At 32.6% G+C, this 27,457-nt stretch overlaps 1 protein-coding gene across 1 annotated transcript; it reads left to right on the top strand.

The window, feature by feature from the left end:
* Window positions 1-8,137: 8,137 nt before the first annotated feature.
* On the top strand, window positions 8,138-20,734 carry LOTGIDRAFT_166257 (hypothetical protein; the record flags this gene model as incomplete). The annotated part of the gene is made up of 5 exons (XM_009063327.1): window positions 8,138-8,195; window positions 11,045-11,103; window positions 15,697-15,787; window positions 16,148-16,272; window positions 20,681-20,734. 5 exons carry the CDS (start codon window positions 8,138-8,140, stop codon window positions 20,732-20,734), a joined length of 387 nt encoding a protein of 128 aa, XP_009061575.1.
* Between the last annotated feature and the right edge of the window lie 6,723 nt (window positions 20,735-27,457).

A 27,457-nucleotide genomic window follows, 5' to 3' on the forward strand; every position in this document is an offset into this window, starting at 1 on the left:
TCACCTTTCTGATAAATCACGGTACCAAGTAATCAGTTTTTAGTCTCGATTTTCAAATATTTAGCATGATATTGCAATTAAAATAATGATTTAGAATGACATGTGCTCCTAGTCGGCATACATCAAAAGTTTGAAACTGCACCGTGCACTTTTAAAACAAAGGATTCTGGGGTATGCATGTCCATGATAATTTTTATGTTTTCTCGAGACAAAAATGCGATGGTCCTGTAAAATGTTATATATATCGTGTCGAATCCCCAGATGCGTTTAATGATTGTCAGGAATTCTGCTTCCGGTCAATGAATATAATCTATAAAAAATGCGCGACAGGTAATTTGACCGACACGTGACGATAATGAGCTAACACTGCACGTTTTTCTGCTCGACTTAATAACATGGGGCCTGTATAAGAAAATAAATATTGACTATGTACATGTTTTTGTCTTGTTGTCACATTGTATACTGTTTCCGCAGACGCTGTTTTTTATAGGTGGTCTTTTGTACCGTGGTCTGGAACTTCCGGTAGACCGCTCTTATCAACTCCGGAATCAAACCGAAGCTCAAATAAATTTTACACGATGTTTTAGCGAAGTCATTTCAGGTAACCTATATCTAATAGCCCCGTCACACCGGACTGCGACCATTTGCAACCGTACATAGACATGGATAGTACTAGTCTCATTCAAACGTGAAGGAAACTAGAGAAAGAATCCCTAAAAAATTTACAAACTTAAACGGTCGACTTCTAACCGCGAGTTACGCGACCATATCGCGTAACGTTTTTGCAGCGTATTTGTCACGGTTGTACAAAGCTTTTATACTGCGCAAAGAAATGTTACAACACTTGTCTGACGACCCTCTTGATCCTATGGCGCTCCCAGTGCTTTGCAGAACATTTTTTGCAGAACAATTTGTTGTTTTGAACATGTCACAGTAGCAGCACAGTAAGAGCGCCTTTCTGGTGTGACAGGACCCTAAGATTAAAATGATAGATTTATACACCTTTAAAAGGGCTAAATGGTACAAAGTTGCCTATCATTTGATATGATATAAATTTCTTTGTTAAGGTCCATATTTTTGTCCGGGTTGTAGCTCCAACTCAAAGAATTAATAACACGAAACTTTTAAAAAGTTTTATTGCCGCACTTGACAGTATGATGATGGCGGATTGATTTGAATTTAACCAGAGATGTGAAGCGTGAAATGTCGCGATTATTGAAATAATTTTATTAAATATTTCTTGATTACAGCCATTCTGTTAATGAATTATAGTCAAATGATTAGGACGAAAATTATTAAAAAAAACAACAAGATGGAAAGACTCCAGATTTCCAATCTCAAGTCTTTATTTTCGTCGCTTGCTTTAGCCCTTTCAATTCTAAAGCGGATTGACTTCCGGTTTAAAGAGTTCATTTCCGGAAATTGTCAAAATTATAAATTTTTGTATCTTTTAGCGCCTCTTCTGAATTATTATGGCCATTGTTTCATATTCCTTTGTATCTTGCATAAAATTAAAAGCTAGATGGCTTCTTTATGAGTGATTCTTTTTCTATTTTTATTGAATTTCGAAACTTGTAAATATCGGGATTACAATTAGGTTTGGTTGAAAGACGGCCATTGTTTATTGTAGATTTCAGGCAGGCGACTAAATTCTGAAGAAATGGTGCCTAATGAGAAAATTTTCCGTCATTGAAGACGTTCGATTGTAGTCTCGATAAATAAGTCTTACAGGAACACGTATAGCAGATGAAGAATCCCTGGATAAACCGAGACTATTTTAATTAAAGGACACACTATTCGATGATTGAAACCATTATGTCTTCCAGTCGTCAACAAAATTGCGATGAGAAAACAAAAGAAAGGGTGATCTTGTCGGTCCAGCTGTTTCTCGGAAAGAACGTGTAATGCACGCGAGTAATTTTCACCTTAGCCTAAAAGTCTTTACTCTTCTGTGAAATACGTCAGAGATCTCATTCTTCAAATGATTTGAGACGAAGATGAAATTTAAACTAATGTTTAGTTATAGCCACTAATTACAGGTGAGACTTCCGTACAAAATCCCAATTACAAGCAGGTGAGAAGAAACGAAGCTTTGCCATTTATACGCATCAATTAGATGACACGTTAAAGTGTGAGAGGACCGGGTCACACGCTTAAAGTGCAAAAACCCATAATTTTCCCGAAACAAGACCAAATGCCAGGAATTGTGTTTTTTACTTGGCATTGTTTAAAAAACTAAATTTAACACATTTCAAGTAGATTTTAGTCTGATCTTCCGGCTAACACGGTCTCTTTTCAGGTAGGAAAGATTAACGACATGCTTGTTACAATAATTAGGATGTTACCTGATACACAATACAACTCTTAGCGGTGTCCTTTCATCTTTTGTTACCTTGAATGCACGTTTATTTCACGACAAATTCGCCCGTCCTGTCTATTTGTTTAGAAGATGATTTATGTGTCCAGTCTTGTCATGTGAGCAACCGAGACTCGATAACCAATTTTATAGACTAAAATTAAAGAAATAAACACTGGACATTTGTCGCGTGCATCGGCCATTAAAGATCTGAAATGCCGACAAATCAGAAGTTGAAGTGGCCACGCGACCTAAAAGATCAAGTTGACCAGATTTCGGACACTTCATCCATCAAATAAGATTGTTTTCTTAAGAGTTGCAATCTGTGAATATTTGTATTAGAGGTCCCGTTAAGAATTTGAGGTTAATATTAAAAAATGATATTTTTTCATCAAAGAACACCGATTATTGTTATTCAAGACTTTCAAGTACCTTTATTTACAAATCTTTTTCAGTTGAAGAGCTGGACGCCCACAAATTAATTCATCAAAAGACAGAGGAAAATATTAATATTTGGCGCAAGATTGTTGAAATAAATCTTTGTTGCATATCCACCAACCAGCTTCCTCTTTCAAAAGCAAAGGAAAGGAATATTTTCTTCGATTTCACAAGAAATTTCTGAAAGTATCCGTGTTTGTTATAAAATTATTTAACTAAACATCATATTATTAACCTCTCAAACAAGACTCAAACGCGTATTAAAAAAACGATATATCGGTGTAAGTCAGTGAGATGTGTTGCCACCTTCTCTTTGTATTATTAATGGAAATGAACATTGCATACATGTGCATTTGATTTTTAAAATAGATTGTATCAAGCTGATAAGGAAAAGAAAGCAAAAATTGAAATAGATAGTAATTTTCAAATGACATTATAGTTTTTCGGACCGATATTTGATAGATGACGTTCTGGGAATTATGAATTGTATAAATAATTTTTTGTAACCTAATCTGGTAAAATTTGTGAGAAAGAAAACTGAATGAAACAATAAAAATTATAAATGTTTATTCCCAGATTGCACCCTTGTCAATTTCTTTAATTACTTTTTCATTCACGCGCTCTTTGATAATAAAATAGAAGAGCGAACGTGAAACAAAGAAGAGACATGAGTCAGTATTCCGATGACAACTTCTTGAGATCCAAATTTCCTCATTTTCTCTCACATCGAAGCCTTCACGCGTATGCACGTTTGTTTTCCATTTTCTAATTATCATATTTTGACAAAACGTGTAAATTGGGTGTCACTAATACCGGAACTACTTTTTGACATGTCCGAGGCTCAAGGCGAAAATTAACGAAGCAATTTCAAGAACTTGCAAATGACTGTAATTTTTTCTCTTCAAGATTGACACAGAAACAACATGAGAACAATGGAAGATGGAGTTGTCTGAAACATCTGCGAAATGAAAATGAAATAAAATTGGAATGAAAGATTAATTTAGTATTTTTCTCATAAATAAATAAATGGTGATTTCTGACAACCCAATATTACCAGTCATTTTCTGGTCTTTGAAAACGATGAAGACTTGAAATGCAAATTCATATTGTCTTTTCTCTAGATTTCATAGAACTTGAGGTTGTTGGAGAGTGGGGCTAAGTATAGAGGAAATTGATATTTTATTGATATACATTGTTAAATTAGTAAAATCAATTAAAAGTGGGATATGGACACTTGGGTATGACTTGTCCACTAACTAAATTTCCAGCAAAGCAACAATGGTTTGGTCTGTAGAGATCAACATAATTTAGTAGTCAAAGTGGCGTCATAAGACTTTTTCAATGAATTTCCACCTGTGTATAGCCAATAGATTGTATCAGACAGACGATCGTTGTCGAGGTCAAGACAATACGACTTTTGAATCAAAATTCTTGGAAAAGCAAATAATAGCTAACGCCATTGTTTTAGGAGCAGCCGACTTCCTGTCTATCAGACACGTGATACCAATCAAGCCACTCTTGGTAAACAGGTACGACACGTTTAAAAGTGACCATTAATCAAGGGGCGATAATTGAAGTGTCAAAGATGCTGTAGATGGAAATATTACAAGTATCAGATTAATAAAAGTTATTAAAATCTTCATCGATTCATAATTTATTATAATAGTTACATGCTTTAATTTCTCCCCAACTGTGACTTTAATTGACGACTCAATGTTAAATACCTACTTTAAAATGTCGCGAAGTCAGAATTGTCCACTCGTATTGTTCTTTCACCATTTGAATGCGTCTGAAATTTCAAAGACTAAATACCCAGATTCAGTCATCAAACGTCATAAAATCTGCCATTGCGGAGGGTCACGTGTCCGAGAGGCGGCAATATGAATTTTTATTCAGCAGATAACCAAGGGGGGTAATATATGAGCGTAAGAGACGAGTGTACCCTTCAAATGTCGTTGGCTATTTCAATCTCATTCCCTTGTTATAGCATAACCCCCGGAGATTCACCAGGTCTCGTTCCGTTGTTCGTATCCGCACTGCCCATGGTTCTACCAGGTATGATGACCACACGACCAGACATGTTGTGTGTCGTTTACAATTGCTTGCATGAGGCTGTTTTACATAAGTGATTCATTGTTCGAGATTAACTTATACTATTATTATCCGGTCTCTTCCTTTGTTAACTTTAGTGTTGGCAGTAAGGGTTGACATTTGCTACATTTTATATTGATGTTAAATTATCCAGAATAGTAGGGAGTCCGTCCAGTCTGATCACCGTGTCAATTTGATAAAAACCATACCAGCAAACCGTCAACTCGGCACCTGATTCAAACCTGCAGGGTTCAGGTGACAGGCGATCTATGGATTCATGATGATAGGCGCATTGTACAATGTTTTTGTTGCAGGGATTGAAGGCGTAGCCTAATCCGACATCTTTTTCTGAGAAAAAAAAAATTCCTGTCACAGACATTTTTTGTTAAATTTCTAATAATCTAAAAATATTATTTTACTAACAAACGAATTAGAAAAAGATAACGTATTAGTCGGTCTCTTTTATCTTTCCTTCAAATCCTTTTATTTTTTTATCTGCAAATGACATTATCAGAACTTATCATATTTCCTGATCTAAAATAATGGTTAGAACCATCGCTCGGGGCAACGGGAAACCTGGACGGTGCCACTTGTCTCAGTAGGACTCACAGATGGTGTTGTAACCCCAGAGGACCCCACAACCTGCCGTGCATTTTCGCGTCCATTATGTTGTGACGGTAAAATGTGTGAGATGTAAGGGTTTGTTTGCTATCAATTACTTGGTTCGATACCTTTAATTATCCGGCGATTTTATCTACACTATCATCACGTCTCCAAGTCCCTATTCGATTTATTTGGTTGTCACTTTCAATCCCCTTCTCATCCTTTATTTCACAATATGTTATTTGTTTTTTTCATTTAAAAAAAAGGACCCAAGTTCTTACATGCATATGGTTTGGAAATAAAGGTTTTGGGCTACTAAGGAAAACATAGAGTGGAATCATGTGTTTTTCGAGTGGATGAACCCGTTGGTGACGTGACACTCACTACTGTAATCAAAATGCCATACTAGTTATCCTCCTGATGCAGTATTATGTCATAACAAAACGAATCATTTCTTGCACCTTGCACATCTGGTAACACCCGGAAGTAAACATTATTAAAAGCCATGATAGCTTCCTGAGCAAATCCTGAAAATATCCTATTGCATTCTCCAAAAAAAAAAACATGATTATGAACTGGACCTAATGGGTTATTAGGATAATATGAGATAATCCAGAAACATTACAGAACAACATGGGCAAAATGTAACCAATAACATAAGAAACAAAATCTTTGGCAAAATATTTTCTAGAATCAGGATAACGTCCTTAACAAAACGATATCCATCTAATTCTCTAGTATCCCGATTACGTAATTGCAAAACAGTTTATAGAATAATGCTAATGTCCATGGAAAAATAGTGTCTAGAATCAACGTCCTCGGTAAATCTTTATTCGGAATCAGGATAACGTCCTCGACAAAACTTTTTTTGAAATCAGCATTACTTCTTGGCAAAAAAATTAACAGAAACAGGATAACGTCTTCGACAAAACATTCATCAACGTCCTTGCAAGATATTTTCTAGTATCAGGATAACTTCTTCAGCAAAAGATTCTCAAACACCTAAAAAAGAAGATAGTATCCTTGATAAACAGTTTACAAAATAGGCTACATCATAGCGCCATGGTAAACAGTTTACATAATACATGATATAACGTCCTGGGCAAAACAATTAACAAAATACATGGGCTAAACAGTTTATAAAAAACATGACATCGTCTCGGGCAAAAAGTTTACGAAATAGGCCTACATGATAATGTCCGGGGCAAAACAGTTTACAACAAACATGACATCGTCTAGGGCAAAAAGTTTACAAAATACATGCTAACGTCCCGGGTAAAACAGTTTTAAAAAAATACACGATAGCGTCCTGGGCCAAAAAGTCAGTAAGGATAAAAGAATTTGCTAAACTAAAAAAGATACCATGATAAAGACACATTTTAAGATCGTTACGAAACCCATAGCGTTGCTAAATGTGTTTTATTTTGCACCTGTAGGCTATCTATGGACATAGCCTATATTAATTTTGTATAAGGGGTGAGATTTAGATTTGTGTAAAACTCTTATCTTATATGTCATGAGGCCAGAACAATACTTGTACTCTGTCCTAGGTTTTTCTGTCCTCTGCTCAAAAACAAATTGGTCACTTCTCCAGTGCCTAGGCCTATTTTATTGTAGCCTATAGATTGGGTGCGTGATGAAAGCTAGGCCAATATCAACACTTACTCCTACAATCGACTAATATTTTCAATAGAAAATCACCAAATCTTAACAGTCACTGTGATTATTCATTGTAACATTCATACACTTCATATTTTCTTTACAGCATCAAACTGAATAGACAGAGCGAAATGTCTCGTGCTAATGTTCCATCCTCTAGCAGACGATTATTTCTAAGCTTCTGATCAGGTGGCGCGAGTCGCTTTTCGGTCTTCGAAAATGTTTGTTCGAGGACTAGCACTAATATGTATTGATATTTCACCACTCTTCCTTTCCTCCCTTGAAATAAGCCTATTTCAGCCTGTGTCGACGGTATATATAGGCCTATATAAATTACGCGAAATTTTTAATTTTCCAGAATAAATGACGGGGATAGGTCTGTAAGCCGGCAATTTTTTAGTTTCGCTACGGATATTGACCGGAGTATATGCAACATATCAAAAATTATAAAATATTTAGTATGTATCTCAAAATTTGGTATTAGGCCTAGCCTACACTAACAAAAAAAATCTAATATGGAGCTTAAATGTTGCATAGGGCTATCATGACATCTTAAGGGTTAGGCCTACCTTGTAGAATTGAATGAAGAATATAAACCCCTTTTATTTCTGTCTAAAAAATATTGTTTTCTCTGGTGGGTGTGGTGGGCCTACCTGGTATACAGACTAGGCTATGCTATTATATTATCTAATCCTTATTATTAGCCTAATCAAATTAATTAATTTTTATCTAAAACCCCCAAAAATCAACTGCTAACACGCGCACTTGGTTAAAGTATTTAGTAAGTAAACGGTGTATTGTCTATATCACGTGAACAATAAAATCTCATTAAGTTCATCAAATTTCAGGAAACACATTTTGAAAGTAGGAAATTTGTGTCCTGTAAATGGTTTCTAGGGTGACACGAGGTGATTTAAGTTGACCGGAAACTAACGGTTCATTATAACGGTACATGCGCATTACTCCATTATAAACCTTGAAACACGAAACATGGCTGAACGAGGCAGGTACGGAAGGCGTAAACAGCAGAATCCTCGACGAAAAAACGGTAAGAATTTGAATTAAATTTATTGAATTATTTAAATATGGGTTGCATGTGACATCAGCTTGATGACAATGCCTTGAAATTAGGCGATCGGGGGTGAGGTGGGATTTCTTAACACGGTTCTTACCTTCGGATACCTGGCGCGCTCGTCATACTTTGCGGACATTTATTTTGACACCAGTGGTTCCAACCCTAATTTAGGTTATTTTGATCATATTTTCACTCGGGTGAATGGCTACTTTGACGGAATATTGTTGTATTTGTGTTTGGGACCTTTGTCTAGGTAAGCGAAGGTGGACACATCTTTTAATATGGCCTCTTTCAAGCTTTGTGTGACTGGTTGATGAGAACCATATTTCCACCACCGCTGGCATGTTGACAACGGTCACAGATTTTGACAGTTCTGTGAGTCATTCGTAAAAATTCGGGAATTTAGAAGAGTCTTACGGCCAGGTGATAACATTAAAATTTAAAATGAATAAATTATACTAATATTGGCAATGAATTGTTTATGAAAATGTCGCTAGGTTGATATTGAAATTGGGTCGTAGCGTTTATTAAGAAGGATGGCAGTTGATTTCGTGAATCGGGGAGGAAAGTGGTCGATCAATGCCGCATTGAAGATAAATAGCTCAAATGGATGCTGAAATATTCCTCATGAATTATCTATATATTTAACATAATTAGCCTCTCTCCAACCTTTTGGTATTTGGTCACAATTTGTACCAATTTATCAACATCTATTTGGGGTGCTTTTTGACAACGAATGTCGATATGAAATAAGTTTGAAGACAGCCATAGGAAATAAATATTGGTGTCAAATTTCTTTATCGTGACGAATCAAGTGTGGCGACTATTTATACGGGCACCATTTTGTCTTTGAATTTGCCTGCAGTTAAATTTCTTTCCCATACACACCTTTTTCTTTGAACTTTTTCATTTTTTTAAAAATATATGCCACAGCAAGGCAAAGATGATATTAGCTTAATGTAACAACATGATTCTAAATTTGATTTATAATGCTAAGTCTATAAATTTATTGATTAATTTTCGGGAAATATTATGGGGTCGGGAGTAAATTTCCAGGTGTAGTATAATTTCGTTTTCAAAGTGGAATAACAGTATTTCATATACCACAGGTATTACGTCATCAATAGTGGTATATTGTGCAACCTTGTATGACATTTCAATTCCCCATCTACATTTGACACAGCCAGGTCTACTGGAGCCTAATTTTATTAATTTATTTATGAACTTGGTAGACGTTGTGCTACCTTGGTAAATATAAGGAACCATTTCTTTATTGATTATCAGGAACTGTAGAAATATTGTAAGAAATGGTTGAAAACAAGTGGTTATTATGTGTAGATGTTATTACAGTGTATTTAGTAGAAGATTATTATATGATTCACCTTGTATATGTTATTGTATAAGACACGTGATATACCCAAGTAGAATAATATGCCAGAGAGAAGTTTTGAGGTCATCAGTCTCCTGGAATTCCACTGTCTCTTGTCGTATTATGATTGGTTTAAATGTTGAGTGAGAAAGCACGACTTTCACTGAAGTATTACAGGCTTGTCCTGGGTCTCCCATGCTACTGTTTCGGTAGCTAAACTTTGCAGGTCGTCATTCAGGCTGGAATTTAGATCAATTTTCTTTCTTCTTTGTTCTGTCTCTGGTTGTATAAATTCTTTATTTCTGAAATCTTAGCCACCATATTGGACTCATTTAAACCACTTTATTTCTTGTCTACCTTAACTTTTAATAAAAATAAACACTGACCTGTATTTAGTCCATTTAATAATAAAATAAACATTTTACTTTAATCAGTCAGTATTTTCCTTTGAAGTTTTGGGGGAATTTATATTCTATTTGTTGATAAAATTGTGACCAATCTCTCCCAAGGGATATAAACATTATTAAGTTTATATAGAGTCTTTGATTAATGTTTCATAGCATATATTATTTTGATTAAGAATTTTAATTAATATTTTTTAATCAGGAATTATGAAGCTTATGCTCTGAATATATAAACCTATGTCTTTTGAATATGAAGATCACACAATCATTTTGACAAAACTAATGTATACATCAAAATAAATTTCAAAAAGCACAATCAGTTAGCTTACATTATATATAAGCTTATAAACTAATCAGAAAATGAATGAGAAAAATGAGATTTTTTTGCAATTGAAAACAACTTTTATAGTCATTAAATAAGTTTTAGTTAGCCTTTGAAAATGTATTGTGGAATAATTCCTTTGTTAGCCTCTTGATATACAGGCTGAAATGAAAGGGCCTTTGAGCATCAGTAGTAATAAAAATACAATCAAAAAAGATAATTCTATTTCACACCTTTCCCTTCCTATCAATTACTAATTATATTTCTTCCAGTATTATATTTATATTAATATTATTAATTATTGTATCCTATCAGCTAATATAACATTTATAATCAGTATCTAGTGTTTGTAATCCCTGATCTTATTAAATATTTACCTCCTCTAATCACCTGTAATTAAACTGTTACTAAATACTTGTTAACTCAGGTAATTTATCTCTACACATCTCTCTACAGTTCTAAACCACGCCTCATTAAACATCAACAATTACTGAACAAATATCACACAGCTACCTGACAGGTTATCTCAGGTGATTGATGAACCTGATTATCCAGTTCTTTGGTATGGAGAGTACACTGGAAAAAAGACTGGATAATAACGATTAGCTTATTTTTTTGTATGATTCTTGCAAAACCAAATTGAAAGTAAAAGATAAACAAAAATTTGAATTAACTTCAAACTACTGTACATGCCCTTTTCTTTGATATTTATTTTGATTTCTTATAGAAAGAAAGACTAAAAGTTCATGTCTATCAATAACTATCAACGATTGGTTGAGAGTAAAGGTATGATTGGATCTCACCTGTAAGGGGGTGTGGCCAGGTATTAATATTACAAACAGGTAAGTAGTGACTGGTAGTGAGTAGGTAACAGTTTATAATGAACATTTATCTGTTGCCGTTGTTGCCTGGGCCACAGTCACCAAAACATGGGTCAACTAAAATTAATTACTCAAAAAAAATACATCAAAAGCTGATTTTTATTTTGAAAACAATTGCAAATTCTATGGCTGTTTGAAAAAAATTTAAGGTAAAAAGGTGCATTTATCTAAAATGGTTTCATAACTTCAACATGTTGCTTTGGTTAAGGCCTAGGCTTAGGTGTTATGCTTAGAAAAGACTTTGTCTGTGTAAAAAGGGATGATATAAAAATGTGTACTTACGGTACATAGCTCAGAAAATTTACTTTTGCAACTCAAATGTTTTTGCTATTCCATGGATCTGAAGTTTTTTAATGTTAATAGAGATGAGATAATCTATTCCATACTAGAACAGACTCTAATAGATTTTATGCTGATTATATTTTTAATAGCCATGAAATATTTATGAGGCCATTTGTAATAAATATCTCGAATAGGGGTAACCTGTTTATCATAACCTTTGATGGAAAATACTTTTTCTCGTTAAGTCAAATGTCAAGATTTGATTGGCTGATCAAGTGCCGTGATGATAGGGGCTCATTATTTAAAGAATTTGAAAAATTAGGAAATATAAGAGAAGAAATGTAAGGTTTTAGGTTTTCTCGCCTTCAGACACCAAGGTTCTGATGCCTATTGTTTGATTCAGATCAGATTCTCGTGTGTCTGTGAACAAGGGTCAGAGGTGAGATACTGGGTGTAATGATAGGGGTTATTGTCGTCATTATAAAGGTTTGAGAAGGAAGTGTAATAAGGGATATTAAGGATGGTGTCAATCAGACTACTGTATTGTATTAGAGATTTGCCAAGACATTGCATAAAACAATGGATGGAATAATCACCTTATTTGCATATTTATGCATAATTGATGAGATGTCATACAAAATTTAATTTATGTATTTTGGAAAAGTTTTGTCTGAATATTTATATTTTCTAGATGATAAGAAAAATTCTTAGGATTTAAGATTTTCCATGTTAGAATGCTATACCAGCTAATCTCAGATCAAATTTTAATATATTTTAAGTTGTAGCTAGAAAAGTGCCATATATAATCATACAGATTGAACTATGAAGAAGCTTTCTCCGGCTTAAAATGCAAATCAGGGGTCAGTTTGGGTCAAGCTTAACTGGGGGTAAATCTGTCAAATTTAACACTTGAATGACAAGATTTTAAAATCAAACACATCTCTGGACAGTTGTTAGTTTTTAATCCTTAGGACAGAATATGTTAGGTCATTGAGGGTCATTAGGCAGATAATGGACCTAGAGGGGTCCCTGACAAATTTAGGGGTGTCACTTTCAAGGTGGAGATGATAAATGACACAATGGAAGCACGTTGGACCAGAAAGGTCAAACTGGGGCTGTTAAAAGATGGACAACGACCTTTGGTTTGAAGGAGTTATATGAACAATAAGATCAGATAAAAGGGACTTCGCTGATCAGACATTTTTGATTGACAAGGCCCAGAAATTGACAGATATTTCTAAAAAGGATTTGTGTTCTATCTGAAAGGGGCAATTCTACGTAATCACTAATTTGTTTATTTTAGGTGTTGCTGCTGCCGATTGTCAAATTTTAAGGGGCTATTGTTGAGTAAACAGAAATCCTTAATGCGTCAAATTTTATCACCAGATTAGGATTCGGCATTGTCCACCATATATGACCAAATTATCCAAAGTTAATATGTTGATTTTAGGGCTTTAGGAAATTCTGTGATGTCCTGTGCCAAGGTTACTTAAGGTTAAATGTAACATTTGGTTGTGGACATTAATATTTCCAGTCATGTTTTATTGTCCCTTTTAGGAATTGTTGAAAAGACACTGACAGTAAATGTTAAATTGTTTCATCTAAGAGGTGTATGGAGGTTAATATCTATATTGAGTAATGTGAATAAGAATTGAAGTTAATAAAATTGATCAGAATTTTTTATCTAGTAATCTATGCATCATGTTAGACACAGTAGAACTTCTAAAACGTGAAGACTATTAAGGGTCATATTCGTTTTTTTCTCTCTAGAAAGGTTTCTTATTGTACTTTGTATAAAAAAGAATCCTTATAGAACCGTTATGTATTATTAAGATACTGTGTTATAATGAAGGGGATTTTTAATGTGTAAATCTATTATGTCGTGGATGTCCTGATGTATAGGGGGAGCCACTGAAGCATAAAGAAGATAGTCTTCTTAAGTCTCTCATTTTCCATAACAAACAAACTGTATTGAATGTAACAATGAACATGTCCAATTGTAGGAGATGAGAAACGGGGGTCGAGTGTCGCACACACGACCTTGATAAGATGTAATCGTCAAGAAGACAAGCCTCAATTTCACTTGATTAACATGGTAATTCTTTATAGTGTGAAACATTGCTGGCGGACGACTATGAATCGAAAGTTTGACAGTTTTTTTTTATTTGACTTTAGGCTAGTCACAGGCCAAAAGACGTATTATTGTTTCAGTTTTATAAGAATGATGTTAGTGTTAGAAAAAAAGGCGTTAAATTTGAAGATAGATTACTGACTCATTGTTTCTATCAAAATATTAAATTTCTTTAATTTCATCAGAGGATGGATTTGCTGATGAAAATTTAGAAAATTGAAATTATATTGAATCCACCTTTCTAACAGGCGTTATGCGATCAAAATTTTTTCTCCTGAAAGTTGAAGAATATGACATCTATAAGCGCCATGTCCATTTAGAACAGAGACTTGCAGTTTGCTAAACACTGAGTAATTGGTGTTGAAGTCATGTAATGATTGTGACATATTATGCAGTAGAATCTGAGGAACAGCATCAGATGAAACTGCTCCACTCAGGCAAAGAAAGTCTTAAAGCCTGGCCATGAAAGTATTATTTCATGACATTAATTGACATTTAAATAAACTTAAGGAAATATTTTGTTCTCAAAGTTATTTATGTAATATTAGCTGATTATTTTGAAGGACAGATTTCTTCCTATTGAACATCCTCAAACTTGATGATTTTTGACCGAATGAAAGTGAGAAGTTGATTGACCGAGAACCGGCTGTTATTTCCCTCAAAAGGTCATATTAGGAGTTATTGTACTTTTGAAGCTAATTAATACCTAGCTATGTAAAACAATAATATAATGATAAATGGTTAAAATGGCAGGCAACTATCTTGTCCCCTTAAGATACTTTCATACCGATCATTAAACTCTTTGACTAGCCCTCGGCACCGACCTTTTATCCTTCAGATTTTGAAAATTGCATGCTGGGAAAGGAGTCACCTGATAACACCTTGAGGCTAGGATGAGAAAACTCGTTAAAATTTGACAAAAGATTATTAGGAGTAGCCAGTGAGCTGAAGTCAGGGGAAATTATTTAAAGTTGTAAATAACCGTGGTAACACAACATATTGTCTGTCTTATTCTTCTCTACTTCTCCAACTTTTATGTCAAAATTAACATTTTTTAATGAAATTTGAATTTAGAAATTTCTTTAATGTTGGAAACAGTTTCAGATCAAGTGCTTACGTTTGCATTGTCTTGTCAATCTGGATATTACACAATGAGAGTTAAAATGGTGACATTAAGCCTTTGATCTTGGTAAAATGTCAATTTCTCTCCTCAACTCTCTGGACTTAGTTTGAACATCTGGAAAAGTTTATCCATACAACATTGTTTATCCAATCAGATCATTAAAATATTTATTATCTGATTCACCTACAGTGCAGTTCTTTTGGAAGATAATATTTGTGTTTAGCATAGGTTTGTGTTTGTCAGAAATTGTTGGTTCAACCAATTCAAAGAGGATGATGAACTTTATTCAAAACTGAATGTTTGAAACATAATAATGTCAGATCAAATTCATATTTTAGTGAGAAATTCAATTCGAAAAAGGAAGTTAATTTGTAACCTATGTAAAATATTTTAGGAAGAGTTGAATTAGGTTATAGAACACCTCCTTGTCTTGTTTCCTGGTTACCCATGACAATAGTTTAATATTAACCTCGTAACTATGGTATATCAACCTTTTACTATGATATATTACTAATATTGCCCTACTTTTATTACATATCACACCTAATATTAATCATCACTGTTCATATTACTTGATCCATCTGATATTACTATAACTATAAGAGGTGTTTGGTATATTCCAATTTCTGACCCCTTTGAGATAAATTTTGAGTACCATTACACCTTGCATCATTTGCATAACTTTAAACTACATCAGCTGGGTCAGTAAGAGGGGGTTACAATTCCACATACTTGCCAACTATTTCACTGTGAACATGAAAAAGCTTACACAGCAGGATTGTCAATTATAAAGACTTTGTCAGGCGCTCTTTGTCTGGGATACACCAGGATAACAGAAACTAGGCTAAAATATTCAGGTGTAAGCTATTTATGTTCAGGATAAAAATAGTATCTATGACAATAGAGGTACAATAGGTGTCACATGGCGCCACATTTGTATAAACCTGACCTTATTGTTACAGGTAATGTCAACTCTTACAGGTATCTTCCCTAGCCAAGTATTGTCAACTCTTACAAGTATCTTCCTTAATCAAGTATTGTCAACTCTTACAGGTATCTTCCCTAGCCAGATATTGTCAACTCTTACAGTATCTTCCCTAGTCAAGTATTGTCAACTTTTACAGGTTTTTTTTTCTTGTCAAGTATTGTCAACTCTTACAGGTATCTTCCCTAGCCACGTATTGTCAACTCTTACAGGTATCTTCCCTAGCCACGTATTGTGAACTCTTACAGGTATCTTTTCTAGCCAAATATTGTCAACTCTTACAGATATCTTCCCTAACCAAGTATTGTCAACTCTTACAAATATCTTTTCTAGACAAGTATTGTCAACTCTTATAGATATTTTCCCTAGCCAAGTATTGTCAACTCTTACAGGTATCTTCCTTAATCAAGTATTGTCAACTCTTACAGGTATCTTCCTTAATCAAGTATTGTCAACTCTTACAGATATCTTTTCTGGTTCTTATCTCTTTTTTTCTCAGGGAAGTATATCAATTGTCAAGAACAACCCTACTGATACTGATATTGGGATGATGGTAAGTGTATGAAGGTAAAAGTGAACTTTGTAAAATTACCTCACTCACCTTTGCCATTTTGAAATAACAATTTTATCATACCTTGTATTATTATATATATGGTGATTTAATTTACAATATTTTATAGCAACATATTAATACAAGCTTGACATTATAAAACTTCTAAATGCAGTCCAAAATTACTTTTAAAACCATAAAAATCATGGAAATAATTACTTTACAACATTAAATGGTAAAAGCTGAATATTAATGAAAGTCTTTTGGTTGTAGTCTGAGGCAGACCCCAATGATCATGACAATATAAAATAGGGAATTAAAAACAGATAACAATCGAATATCTTCATCTTCAACGAATTAATTGATGGAGAAGCTGATGGTTACTGCCGATATTGCCCTGCTTCACAACTAAAATAGCTCTACCTCAACAGTGTTTTTTTTCCTGAAAATTTAAAAGTGATACAGATAGCTGAAATTGAGCTCTGTGTCAGCTTTTAAAGCAAATATTAGACAATTATAATAGTTTTGGAAGACTAACAATGTTTATAAGGGATAATTATTACAATTTATTGCTCTCTAAATGATATTCATACAAGATTCACTTTGCAGAAAGTTTTATTCATGGATTTAAAACTGAATTAGATGCCAATTACACCTCACTAATTAAATAAAATCTTAATTAATCTCTTATCTCTAATTAGGTATGTTTTGTCTTCACTTAAATTTATTCTGGATACACTATACCTTTTTTATCAGGACACCTTGAAATTTTGAAATTAAAGATGGCTGGACCATTACTGAAGGTGAAGATACAAATGATATCAGTTGAACCTGACCTTTGGCATCCAATTTTTAATTGAAATATGTCAAAATATTCTTAATTTAATTTTAAGATGATTTCAAATCAATACCGGCACTATTTAAAGTTAAAATAGAATTTACCGTGATTTGAAATTTTTTTTATTGATCCATCTATTCCAGGCCACATGCATCTTAATGTAATAAGATCTATTTCTTTGTATTTTATTCAAACACAAAGACACTGCACTTGAATGATTTTAAAGTCCTAAAGAAATCAGTAAAAAATGGAGTAAATTTGCCGAGGGCTTAAAGTTATTAAATTCATTGATAAAGAAATGGGTAAAGTGTGAAATATCAGAATGATTAGAAATATTGTGAATAGATTATTTGTTGTAACGAGAGACGTTAATTTTATTATTGTCAACATAGTTAATCAGCATTATCTCCCCTTGCTGAATTCAGGCAATTTAATCACGGAACTTAAAACTAAATCAACATGGTCTCTTGAAGCGGACACACTCCCATCATGCATTCTGTTTGCCAAATCTGTCATCTGTAAACAGAATCAGATTTATTCCGTTATAATTCGTGATCATGTGACCAAACTCGTTTAAAATCAAATTAATAAGTTTGTTGGATGTTCAATATTGACAATAGTTCATCAACAATTCTTCCCTATTTTCATCCCGTCTGAATCTCAAGTAACGAAGCTCCTTAAAACTCCTTTTTCTTTTCATCCATTACTGGCCATTGTTAACAAAACAAACACAAACTTCTTCAGACCAAATGTTGTGTGAATAACAGTAAAAGTTTTTACATCAGATCATATCTTCATTGTTTCTTGGTGTAATTCATAGGAACAGACATTCTTACCTTAAATAAGACTTTGTGTCTCATAAAAAAACATTTGATGTTGAAATATTAAATAAGTTTGAAAGTTAATAACTTTCTTGATCATTCTTGAACATTTCCCTTGAAACAAAAAGTTGACCAAAATGGATTCCATCAATTTGAAAAACATTGAAAATCAGACAAGTTTTTCTCAGTTCTTTGTTTGTAAGAGTTATAATTATTACAAAGTGGGAAATATTTTTAATAGGAATGAACCATTTAATGTGTGATTAGAGATATTGTTGTTGATTTAGTAGAAAATTATATTGTTAGGTGTAATTCATCCATCAAATGGAAAAGAAAATTGTCTTTTCAATTAGATTTGAGATGTATAATTATTAGAACACTTTCAGAAGGCGAGAATGATGATTGCTCATATCTTTAGAATTCGAAAATCAGGAATCGCAAGTAAATTGATACCTTTCATCACACGCTGGATTCAAAATTTATACTGTGGCTCCACCTAACAGGAAATGAATCTGCTCTCCAGTGAATGAAGGTAGAATTGGCAGTTGTCACTTTATATCCCATGACTCATATTTGAGAAGAATTTAAAAGAAAAGAGAATCTTGAATCTGAATTAATCAAAACATTGAGGTTATTTGAAATTTAGATTGCAAGAAAACTTAATTGGAATACAAAAAACAGCGATTATTAACATTGAATCCTAAAATGTATCTAAATGACATCCTTATAATGGTGTACTGTTTGGGCATTAATTTTTTGTTGTTCAGAAATTAATAATTCATTTTTATATGCCCACGCATGCAGTTTATGTCCCAATTTTATTAAATTTTGTGAGTTTGTTTAAATGAAAAATATCTTGCTCAAATTGGATTTGACACCCTGGATATAATGAAAATGTATCAGGGAAGTGGGCGTATTTTGCTAGGCAATACTATGATTAAGATTTTACAGTGTAAGTATTTGAAATGGAATTCTAATTATCTGTACTAATATTAACTGTCTTTTAACAATAGTTTTATGTAGATTGAATATCAACTTCAAAACAGTATGACAAGTCTTGAATCTAGACAAAAAGTTAGGTTTTTTAAGCTTCTATTGTTATACATACTTCAAGAGAGTTGGTATTTTCAATTTTTATCAACACAAATTCATTTTAAGTATTTTTGAGTATTGAACAATATATATATCAGGTTGTAGGGAGTAGGCCTGTTTTATTTTTGCACTGATAAGTTTTTGCTGACTTGCCAGTGTGAGACATAATTAATCTTTTACCTGGGTTTACATTTCTCTTATCTTTGTTAGCTTGAGTAGGTACCATGGCACCAATTTATCTCTTTTCATATAGAAGAATACCTGATAAAAATTGAATTAGGTTTTTGAACCAAAGCATGTTGATTAAGATAGGTATGGAAACTTAGACTCTGATGATTCTTTAACTACTGTTAAAAAAATTTCACTATCTAGTATCAATCCAAGAGCAATTTCTTCATCTAACACAGTAGACATTGTACCAGATTGATGTCCCTGCTGAGCCCTAATGATTCTGACTAACTCCTAAGGGATCAGGTATCCCAACCTCACAAGCTGTTCGTCGGGTTAACAAGAAGGAGTCTTAGAGTTGAACATTAAATTTGATTAATATTTGAATATGATTATGTAAATGATCCAATGTCTCAATATTAATGTATTTTTAAACCATTTATTACTGTTCATGATTAATTATTTAAATAAATGGTGTCTTTAGTATTATTGATCTTAATTATTAAAAATATAGCCCCAAAAAAATCAGAGAAATGAAGAAATCAGAAAAGAAAAACTTTCTTGTTCTAATTTGCACTTATGCCATTTTTGTTGCATAAATTTAAATTTTAAAAAAACATAATTGTTCAGGTCATTAACTTATGACCTATGAGTAAGTGCTCAAAATGTATATATATATGTCTTCAAATTCAAATAGTTGTTTTACGTTGTAAAAAGAAAATATTCAATAACATAATGGTAGAAAATATCTGAATTTTATATCAAAGTGTTCAAAATTTGATAATATTTTATAATGATTGGACTAAACTAGCAGAATTGTCAAAATGGGTCGAGTGAGAGCTATATTTAGCCATAATAACAGGTTTCTAAAATAGAAGGAAGAGAAGTTATAGACAGGTTTCAGATATTGAATCAAAATGCGGGTTTATTGATATTTCTGACTGTGTATTGGAATGATACCTTGATTATATATGGAAGCTATAGTACCGGTACGATAGTATTCGCCTTTTATTCCAATATTGTATAAAATACTCAATAAAGACGTGTTGTCGACCACCTCGTTTCCATGGTAACCTGACTACTACCTGTATATAGAATATATATTTATCAAGGTTGTAGCAAGGTTATTCTAAGATTCCTGCTATTAAGAGATAAGATTAGGCCCTGATTATTTTATTCTGGACTCAATCATTTTGTGGTCTTGTCAATAACAATTGTAAAGGTAGTAAAATTCTAAATCGAGTTTTTTTTTTTTTTTTTGATAATTAGACAGTAAATTATTTGTCATTTATTTGTCATTTTTCACTTGTCTTGAGTCTGTGAGGCATAGAACCTTTTTTCGATTAGTCCATATACATTGTGGGGCGTGTATCGAACTCAAGAAGAAAATGAGGGAATTCTGGCAATGTCAGATTAACTTATCAATTCTCTGTATTTAGATTGCTGGAAACAAATTCATTGATTGATAAATTGTGATTATTTTATTTATTAGGCTGCATCTGGTAGAATCTTTAAAATGAGCCATTATCAAGATTTAATGGTTTAAATACAAGTCCAGATAAAACCTAAAATAGGAGAAATTTTCATTGAAAAAAATTGGAAATAAATGTGGTGGATGCCATATTTCCATGTTTTGGTTTGAAAAGGTATGATATGTGAATAAATAGTAAATTAAACGGTATGATTGTGTAAAGGTCAGGTGGCTAGTTAGTTTAATTAGTAATTAACTAATTAACCACTTCTAATTATTATAATGATCCTATACTGGTAGAGTAGGTATATATAGTATTCAAATGTTAAGGCCCTCTCACACTTGTAAGGGCAGTTTCATCGCCATGTCATTCAACCCAAATAGATCTGAAGATCTCTCAACTAGCAAACTAACAGTCCCAAAGCATCCATTTGATCAAACTATGAACTACCAGGTTACCAATAACTACTTCAGCTCATGGACAAAATTTACTCCAAAAGCATATAATTACTGGACCTCATCAGGACCCGGCTCTCAAAATATCGTATGACTAAACTTGCACATTAAGTGAAGAAAAATGTTGTTTTTAACGTTATCAAATTGTTGATTTATAGCTACGATATTTTGAGAAACGGGGTCCAGGTGTAGTAAATATACTTTTACTCATGTCTCTTAACTCCTGGGGTAAATTTAATCACATGAGCAAATGTGTTCACATGCTAATATAAGTGTGGTGATTTGGATAATAGTATTACATTTTGTTTAGCATTATCAGAATAATCCTGTCATATATATTTTTTATGAAACAGTATATAGCCATCTTGTGAAAGTGTTATGCCAAAGAAACTTGGCGTAAAAAGTCCATCTCAATTTTCTGATTATTGGTTTTTCATTGTGGAAATAAAAAAGACATGACACTTGTTATCATCAAGAGAGCTTGGTTTTCTGTCACCAAATGGTTCGACCTTTAAACATAACAAGAATTCCGAGAGCAATAGTAAAGTAGGTAGCGCCACCTATTGCAGGTATTAAATGTCATTCGGTGACATTTTGTGTTTGGAATTTTATAAAATTAGTTGATAAATTGTATTTTTTACCCACGTTGCCGCCTTGCTATGATTCATATTAAAATTAAATATATTCAAGGTATGACAATTGGTGGTGAAATTTAAATATCAATTTGTAAAGTGCGAAATTGTTGATTGTGAACTTTAAATTATTTACAATGATAATGTTTTCAATGCATTCAAAATCGGCTTTAAGTTTCAACTGTATTTGTCTAGTTTGCTTGAATGGGTGATAGGAGTTGAAATTTGAAACCAAAAAAAGCTCACAAAAGTATTAAATAATGAGCTAAAACTGTCATATCAATTGACTATGGGACTTGATAGTCAGAGCACACATTGTCTTGATCTCTTTCTGCTGCGATGCCTGTCAATTTTGACATTCTCTGTAATAATTTTGAGATTTTTAAAACAACATGTATTATACTTGAAACAATTTTGTCTATTTCTCTAAAGCAGTTTTTAAAATACTTTTGAAAGATGTGTATTATCAGAGCATGGCATACTGCTGAGATGGACAAGGTGGCTCTGATGTTCAATTGCTCTTAATGAAGTCGTTTTTTCTTGATTTAGGCTCTTTACTTTTTGCACCTTGCCATCACACTTTTCTTTCAATGTCAACTTGAAAAATTATTTTTCATAAAAAAATCTTAAATTCTCAAGAGGTGATATTTCAAATTTCTTTTTATTCAAAAAAATCTGCAGGCTTAAAGAGATAATTTTTCTTAATCAAATCTGAGCCATTTGTGAAAATCAAGTGGCAAGCTATGATATCTGAAGTAGTGCACCTTTATTTGAAGAAAAAAGACACAATTAAAATAATTAGGATACTTTTAACATTTGATTAATGAAGGCAAGGTTTTGATAAGAAAATCTATTATTTCACAAAAAATCCCCACTTGAAATCTTAAGTTTGTGTTTTTTATTAAAAAGGGCATTCATCATGGGTGACAAAAAGACAAATAAACACAAATGTTGATTTGTCATTTTTGTGCTGATTGAATCAAGTATAAAGTGGATTAGCCACTCAATGTATTGTTCTCCATGCGACCTTATAGGGTGATCAACCTCCCCATTAAACTCGGGCGTAAAATCTCTCATATCTTATTGTTTCTTCTGAACGATTCGGTTAATGTTGTCAAAAGATAACTCTAAATCTTTTTTTTTGATTTTCAAAACAAACAATAAAATTTCCTTTTACGATTTCTTCCAACCACTTATCTTTTAAATGAAATCTTTGCCATCCTTAAAACTCTTTTTTGTTCAATATTAATAATCAGACCCCTTTTCTTTCTAATCTAAGAGAGTAATAATGGTTTGTACGATAAGAATTAGTTACAATAATGCCCTCTCATCACGCCTTTTTTGTCCCGTGAATAAAAAATGTCTTTTTAATCTCTTTCGCTTAAGTGTCTTTAAAATTGCTAACGGTTTCTTTGTTTGAGATCTGGGGATCGTTTGATATGACCATGTTTTATCACAGATGGTTGGACGATCTCCCAGCCCTGGGGGAATTATACTCTTTACCTGGTTGTAGTTATAATCACGCCTGTACGGAGGTTCAAATCTAGCCAGGTGTGAGAGTATTATATTGTTAGGCGTTGAAGCGTTGTGAGTTAAGAAAAGAGATCTTTTGAGTCGCGTGGCCAAGATTAGCGGCAAATCTTGTGGAGATGTCTGATGTTTTGAGAGATAATAAGTAAATAAATCAAGGTTTTGAACAATGTCTTTCAGTAAGGGTAAGATAATGAAGCTGGGGTTTATCTTGTCAATTCAGACTTTCTTGTTATTTTCTGATTTATGATGAGGGTTTTATAAAGAAAACTAATTTGTAACAGTTTCTTATCTTTTTGAATTATTACTAGTTTGTTATTGTCGTGGTGTTTTACCTGTACTTTGTAATGATCAATTCCGATAAGGCACCTGAATTATTTCATTCATCTCAAGAATCATGGTTTGATGTTTCATAAGTGGACTTTTTGCATTTACACCTTCAGTGGAATGATACGCTCATCGTTGAACTTGATACAGTTTGAACTTGATACAGTTTGAACTTGATACAGTTTGAACTTGATACAGTTTGAACTTGATACAGTTTGAACTTGATACAGTTTGAACAAAAAATAAACCAAAGAAAAAAAAATTCTTATTTTAGACATATTTTATAAAACTAACGATGTACATATCAGACTACAATGGCAAATTTTAAAAACTCAAACTTCTGAGTTATAAAATCATGAAATTCGAATGACATTGCCTCTGCAAGACAACATTCATCTGCAGTTTCTGGTTTTCCCAAGCTGCCTCTTGGACTCAGGTGCTGTAGTCTCAGTAATTAATAAAGCAATGTCCAATACAGAATAGGAAGCTATAGAAGTTGTTTTAAAATTTCTGAGGTTAATAAGATCAAGGGAAGATTGAGTTATCATTTGATTAATTTGATTATTGGGTCTGTCACATCCCTAAAATAGGTCTTCCTTGAGTGTTGTTAGTAGCTCCAGGCTTCTCATATGGGCTGTTCATTTTCTTAGCTTTATTCTTGCTTTAGTACTGTTCTTTAATAGGTGACTGAAATTGTCAAATTTTACTGATGTTTTTGTGGAGGTGCTGAGCAATCTGAAATGTACATGTGGGACTGTGGGATCGAAATGTTTTTGGTCTTGAATGGGAAGGTGAAGAGGGTGAATCAGGTGAAGAAAAGTAGAAAAAAAACTCCATTTCACTTCATGAAATTGGACTTGAATCAAGATCATAGAAGATTACTATGTTCTTAAGATAATATGATACGTTTTAAACTGCTGAGAGAGAAAATGTCTGCTTCTTACAGAAGGACAAAGGACAAATTGACAATTATAAGTATAAGTGTGTAATGGTTTTGAAAAGATAAGAATATACTTAGAGAAGAGTGGAGAATGGATTTGTAAAATTGCACTTAAAATAATATCCCATTCTCCATAAATAACATAAAATACTGGCCAATTATCTTCTACAAGGATGATAAATATTTTGAAAGTTTGTAATATGATGTATTTATTGATTGGTGGTAGCTAGTTGTAGACCTCCGAGATCAATAATATACCTTATTATACCTCACTGTTCAACAAGCGTCTTCCATTATCAAAATATTTATCTTGATGTGTAATGGAATGCGTAGTAATATATCTCCACGGTAATGGTGGAAGGATCTAATCAATAGAGGTGTCAGCATTGTCCAAATAAGGCAGCAGTTCTCAAATTAATCATAGACTCTGAATTACACATCATTTGATCAATATGATTCTTATTTGATTTATAGATTATTTATCAAGCAGGCTTGTAGCATGTATTTCTATGTCCATAATATTGTAACATGCATATGGAGCACCATTCTACATACCATGACATATATTACACCTATATGGAAATTGGCAAACATTGAAAATATCAGTAAAACTCATGAATGCATCATAGACTAAGAAAGGTAAAAATATCTCTTGCTCATGAAGGCTCTCAAATTATAAAACCTTTTGGATATAAGATTCATATAGTATTTTTGATAAACAAGGATTCTTAATTTACTCAAATAATCTTCCAGATCAAATACAGATTCTAATTATACATTATTTATGATGTGGAAAGGTTCAATTCCTGAAGGAATCTATTGTATTTATAACTAGAAACTGATAAGGTGACCACTGACCAGCTATTTTATTATAAAATAGGAAGAACTTAGTATTTTACTTTGCAATGAAAGTACATTTACTATTTTTCTGAAACATAATAGTAAAAAAAGAATTCTGATTTGAGAATAAATAATCAATCATTTTATAATCTGAGTCTTTTGTTTTAACCTACAATAATAAGATGATCATACATTGCACTCTGAAAGAACTGAAGAAATTGTTTTCTGACCCTTCTATCATTTAGTTCATCCTGAATATATTATTTCATCTGATAGTTATTATTAAAGTTGTAATATATTGATTTTGAGTACCAGTGTATAAAAGGTTTAGCTATAACCTATTCTAACTAGAATAAATATTATTACCTTATAAATATTATATCAATAATATATCAACATTACAGTTAACTTGACCTCTTATTCTTATCACTTCATGGTGGAAAATAACCAGCCTGGAAATAATCACAGAATTTTAAACACCATCTTTTATAATTGTTGGGCTTTTGTTGTCTTTTTAAGTTTCTGCTAAAAATTTTCAAATTTATCAATCTTTTATTCATTCATTCTTTCAATTGATGGGATTCATTTGTTCATTTGGTTGCATTCATTTTTGTTCACAGTACGCTTGAGATGATAGAGACTAATAGGATGCAAGAGTAAAACCAAAACCAAATTTTTACCTTCAAAGTTTATGATCTGCACATTAATAACATTTGTGGATATTTTAGATTTTACTTTTAAATGTAATTCTGGAATATTCCTTCAAGTTTTTCTTGCAGTTGTCCCCACTTGTATTAGAAATTGTAGTTGTCTGCAGATGAAACAAAACATCTAGGTCTGTATTTGAATAATATTGCTTATTAGATATTATCCTCAATATTAAAACCATACCCATTATTAAACTATGTCCTTCTACTAGAGCCTGAAGGTAGCATAATTTATCCAAGAACAACAAATATCATGTGACGTAAAGATAAGGAAGTAGACGAGGTAAAAATAGATAATAGATGATAGGAAATAGAACGTCATTGATGAAAATATCTTTGTTTTCTGTCTTTATTCTCAAATTAGTTACTGTTTTCTAGTACAAAACACCAAAAATATCTTCGTTACTTTTCACCGAGATATTTGATCTTTGGTTATAATTGAATCATTATTGAAAGTTAAAGACTTAATGAACCCAGCTACAACCTTTTTAGATTTAGCCTGAAGAATAAAGATCTGTATATCGAAGGTGGGAGAAGCCTTGTGGCTCATTCTTCTGATTTCTTGAATAATAATCTTACAAATTAAAAAGATATTTTTGTTTAATTCATGATACTAATTATTTTTCAAGTCTTTATCATTTAACAAAAGGTGAAGAAACTTATGTTGAAACTGTATTACTGACGAAGTTCATGGAATGTCACCATGAAGATACAGTTAGGGACATGATATATCTTATTTATTAGCCTTGGAATTCAAACAAATATTTATCACCAATTATTATTAATCGAAGGGGAATTCTTCCTTAAAGCTGTTGATATTTTACCAACTGAATCATTTACGTCTTGGGTTTAACTTGAAAACGTTCGGCAAAACAACAAGACCATTAGAAAGACAATCCTCTTTGGAAAGGGAGTAAGAGAAATTTAAATTTTCGGTAAAACAACAAAACAAGGACAATCCTCTTTTAGAGTGGAAAAAAGAAATTTCTGTTTGAAACAAAGTTATTTATTTCCATTTTGAAGTTTGACTGAAAGGTTTGATGTATTGTGTTCCTAATTATATTTTTCTGAAGAAATTTGCCAATTCTAGCCTTTCTTATTTAATGTGGACATTTCTGACTCTGACCATCATTATAAGATAGGTCGGCTAGTTTCTGAAGTCATTTATTTGTTTGTAAAACTAATGAGCCATAATTTCAGAATATGGCTGTGACATAAGATTAAATTCGACTCCACCTTTTAATTGAGACTAGGTGACAGAATGTGACAGATTGTAGACCCTGTTGTCAAGTGTTTCATTGTCTTGGTAACAATATCAAGGTGCTGTTCTATTTGTACCAAGATTTTGTTCCTTTTATGACAAGAA

This window comes from Lottia gigantea (genome assembly GCF_000327385.1).
Source record: "Lottia gigantea unplaced genomic scaffold LOTGIsca_57, whole genome shotgun sequence".
NCBI lineage: Eukaryota > Metazoa > Mollusca > Gastropoda > Lottiidae > Lottia > Lottia gigantea.